Source organism: Kogia breviceps, chromosome 15 (assembly GCF_026419965.1).
Source record: "Kogia breviceps isolate mKogBre1 chromosome 15, mKogBre1 haplotype 1, whole genome shotgun sequence".
NCBI classification, from domain to species: Eukaryota; Metazoa; Chordata; class Mammalia; order Artiodactyla; family Physeteridae; genus Kogia; species Kogia breviceps.
The window spans coordinates 63,794,455-63,796,883 of NC_081324.1; the positions used below are offsets into that span (position 1 = coordinate 63,794,455).

Consider the following 2,429-nt stretch of genomic DNA (forward strand, 5'->3'; position numbering starts at 1 on the left):
AGTGCAGGTCACCGACAAAGTTGGGCAGAATGACCCGGAGGGATGGTGTGGACGGAGCTGAGGAGTGGGGGTGTGGACACAGGAGTCAGCTCCTGAGAAGAATGGCTGTGATGAGGGTGGGATGGGGGTGGTAATGGTTTGGGGTGGATTCTGGGAAGTACCGGAAAGCGGACGATAAGTTTCCCCAGAGCACATGAGTGGGGCCTCCGATGGGGCCCAGGAGAAAAGGCAAAGAATTGGGGGCCCAGGGCAGTGGGCCTGCGGGTTTGGTGATGAGCAGAGATAGCTTCCCGCCCGCACCCCCGTTTCCTCCACGAGGTTGAGACCCGAGCTCCTAAGTATGTGTGTGGAGGGGGCGGGGGAATTTGGGCCGAAGTGCGGTGGGACCGCGGGGTTGCCGAGGGTATTGGGCCCCATTTGAAGTTGGAGCTCAGGAGTTTGGGGGCCAGGAGACTGTGCAGTTTGGGGGGTGCGGTTCTCCAGACTTGCTCCTCCTCCTGGTAGGTCCTCGAAGGGGACAAGGAACCAGCCCTGGCCGCGGTGGCTACAGGACCAGGGCACCCAGGAGTTGGGCCAGGAGGCGGCCCCGCGCCCAGGGGCTGCCGTGGTCCGGGTGTCCTCAGTCCCTTGCCCACGCCGCTGGGTTGGACCGGGGGCCGTCGGGCAGTGGAGGCGGCCCTGCGCGCCTCTACCAGCCCAGCGAGTCGGGAGCATGGACTCGCGGCGCAGGGCTTCCTGCTACCGCTCCCGCCCGCCTCCGCCGCCACCGGGGATTAGCACGCTCCTGGCCGTGCGGTGGGATTAACCCGCGTGGACGCGGCGCCCGGCTCGGGGATTACGGCGCGCCCCCCCGACGGATATATTCCCGCGGCGGCGGCGGCGGCGGGCAGGAGGAATGGCGGCGGCGCGGGGCGCGGCGGGCCGCAGGGGTCCCAGGCGGCCCTGCCCCTTCTCCATCGAACACATCCTCTCCGGCCTGCCCGAGAGCAGACCCCCGGCCCGGGCCGCCCGCCCGCCGCCGCCCGCCGGCCGCCAGAGCCCCGCGGAGCCGCGGCAGCCTGGGGCGCCCGAGGCCGTGCCCTGCGCCTGCTGCTGCTGCGGCCCCCGCGCAGCGCCCCGCGGGTCCCCGGAGCCGGCCGCCGGCCTGGGTGAGTGGGCGCGGGGCGCGGGGGCTGAGGGACCCGGGGCGGCGCGGGGGATAGCGGAGCCCGGTCCCCGGCCTGCGCCTCACCGCGCCCTTGTCCCGCAGGCGCGCGGCTGCCGTGGCCGCTGAGGCTGGGGCCCGCGGCGCCTTTGCCCTTGGCCGCACCCACCGCGGGCTCCGGGGCGCCGCCCGGCGAGGGCGGCCCTGGCCCACAGCGGCGCACGCGGCGCCACCGCACCATCTTCAGCGAGGAGCAGCTGCAGGCGCTGGAAGCGCTCTTCGTGCAAAACCAGTACCCCGACGTGGGCACACGCGAGCGCCTGGCCGGCCGCATTCGCTTGCGCGAGGAGCGCGTGGAGGTGGGTGCCTGCAGCCTTGGAAGAGACGGCCCCGCGTGGCGGGCGGAGGCGCACAGATCCCGGGAAACCAGGGGCGCCGGGTGGGTTCCTGGCAGCGGCGCCTGGGGATGGCGCGGGAGGAAGGGCGCGGGCTGGAGCAGAGGTCGGGCTCGTTTTCTTTTCCGTTGCTTTAACCCCCCCCACCCCCCGCCCATGACAAATGAGGCGCGCGTTTCTGTTCCGGAATTTGGGGAACTCGGAAGAGCGCGAAGCTGTTGAATGGGCGTCCCGGGCGCCGCCTGACGGAGGCGTGGGTGGGAAGGGGCGGGCGGGGAGAACGCTCCGGGTGGGAAAGGGGTCCCGGTCCCGCGGCCCGAGCCCTGGTCCCCATCGGCAGCGGATGAGGGACGGTGGCGCAGCCGCTGCGCGGGGCCGGCCCCACAGCCCGCGTCCGTCCCGAAGCCCCGGCCATTCCACTTGGGAACCGCGCGGAACGCGGGTCCGGGGCTGGGCCTGCCTGAGCACCCCTCCTCCTCCTCAGGTCTGGTTCAAGAACCGCCGGGCCAAGTGGCGACATCAGAAGCGCACATCGGCCTCCGCGAGGCTCCTGCCGGGAGCCAAGAAGCCCCCGAAGGAGAGCTGCTGACGGCTGCAGAGTTACTCCTGGGCTCGGTGGCACCCTCTGGGGCCGGCTCAGGGAGAGGACAGACCTACCCTAATAGGAGTTGGGAGAGGACGCCAGCCTCTAACCTGGTGTCTGTCCAGTTGCCTGCGTCCTGGAGCTCAACGCGGGAGCTCCTCTGCGTGTGTCCCCGTGCCACCCGCCCCGCAGGAGAGCGCACCGATGCTCCGTGCTCCATGCGCCTTCCCTTCCAAGTGCAAGTGGGCAGGAGGGCCGGGGAGACTCGGGAGTGGGGTGCAGGGCACAGAGCAGATCAACTTCCTCA

General features: G+C 71.3%; 1 protein-coding gene across 1 annotated transcript; it reads left to right on the forward strand.

Annotated features, from left to right (window-relative positions):
- Positions 1–895: 895 nt before the first annotated feature.
- Positions 896–2,145, forward strand: GSC2 (goosecoid homeobox 2). The gene is made up of 3 exons (XM_059039655.2): positions 896–1,148; positions 1,250–1,503; positions 2,024–2,145. Exons 1-3 carry the CDS (start codon positions 896–898, stop codon positions 2,126–2,128), a joined length of 612 nt encoding a protein of 203 aa, XP_058895638.1. The 3' UTR covers positions 2,129–2,145.
- The last annotated feature ends 284 nt before the right edge of the window (positions 2,146–2,429 follow it).